This window comes from Alligator sinensis, unplaced genomic scaffold, assembly GCF_000455745.1.
Source record: "Alligator sinensis unplaced genomic scaffold, ASM45574v1 scaffold1667_1, whole genome shotgun sequence".
Classification (NCBI taxonomy): domain Eukaryota; kingdom Metazoa; phylum Chordata; order Crocodylia; family Alligatoridae; genus Alligator; species Alligator sinensis.
In genome coordinates, this window is record NW_005842504.1 from 999631 (window position 1) to 1000570 (window position 940).

At 67.6% G+C, this 940-nt stretch overlaps 1 protein-coding gene across 1 annotated transcript; it reads left to right on the plus strand.

Annotated features, from left to right (window-relative positions):
* The first annotated feature begins 6 nt into the window (after positions 1 to 6).
* GGN (gametogenetin) lies at positions 7 to 910 on the plus strand. Its single transcript, XM_025213091.1, has 2 exons — positions 7 to 157; positions 334 to 910. The coding sequence occupies exons 1-2, from the start codon at positions 57 to 59 to the stop codon at positions 461 to 463; spliced, it is 231 nt and encodes a 76-aa protein (XP_025068876.1). The 5' UTR covers positions 7 to 56; the 3' UTR covers positions 464 to 910.
* Positions 911 to 940: the final 30 nt, after the last annotated feature.

A 940-nucleotide genomic window follows, 5' to 3' on the forward strand; every position in this document is an offset into this window, starting at 1 on the left:
GGCAGGGGCCGGAGCTGCCAGGTCCCGGGGAGCCAGAGAAGGCACCGGAGCTGCCCATGTCCCGCTGGCCGCCCTTCCACGTTGGCAGGGCCTGCACCCGCCAGTGCCACTGCAAGCACCAGGCGCGCAGGAGGCTGCCCCCCAACGTCGCTGCCTGGTGAGTGAGCGAGCAGGCCCCAGGGCCGGAGCCAGGCATGTCAGTGCCCCGACTGCCCGTCTCACCCCCAGCTGGGGCGAGAAGCCAGGGGTCCTGGGGCTGGGGGAGCCCCAGCTCTTAGAGGCTGCTCTGGGCTAGAGGGCTCCGTGCCCAGCTCAGCTACCCTCTTTCTGCAGGTTGAACCCCTCTGCCAACCACCTGGCCGAGCCTCCCTGGGTGTCCACTGCCATCCTGGCTGGGTCACTGGTAGCCGGCACCGAGTTCCTCATGGATGCCTACGAGCAGCCGGCCGGAGACGAGGACTGAGCCCTGCTTCATCCCCTCCAAAAGCAATAAATAGACCCTAGTTGTGACTCCCCCTCGCGTCTGCTTCGGTCATGGCTTGGGGGAGAAGCCCCTACCGCCGCCCTGGGTTGAGCGTGCTGCACGGACCTGCCAAGGCTGCTCGGACTGGCAGCAGGAGCCGAGCAGGGCTGGGGGAGAAAGAGGTGGCAGGGAGCTAAGCGAGAGGGTCGGGGCAGCGTCCTCCCTCCTCCAGCAAGTCCGAGAGCGCAAATACCCCCTCGCAGGGCAGCTCAAAGGCCTGCACCCTCCTGGCCCAGCCTGTGAGAACTCAGTAAGGGAACCGAGGCATCCCATTCATACAAGAAACCACCATTTAATCGAACCCAAGAGCGGCCTGGTCCCTGCTCTGGAAGCTGCCAGCGGCCACGGGGGCCCTGGGGGCTGTGACCGCCGCTCAGCTCCACCCCCGGGGCTGGGGACCGGACGCCGCGCCCCCAG

Excerpts from the sequence above, each read along its gene's own strand:
- GGN (XM_025213091.1), top strand. The coding sequence starts at position 57 with ATGTCCCGCTGGCCGCCCTTCCACGTTGGCAGGGCCTGCACCCGCCAG. Across the intron at positions 158-333 it reads CCCCCCAACGTCGCTGCCTG|GTTGAACCCCTCTGCCAACC; the intron begins GTGAGTGAGCGA and ends CTCTTTCTGCAG.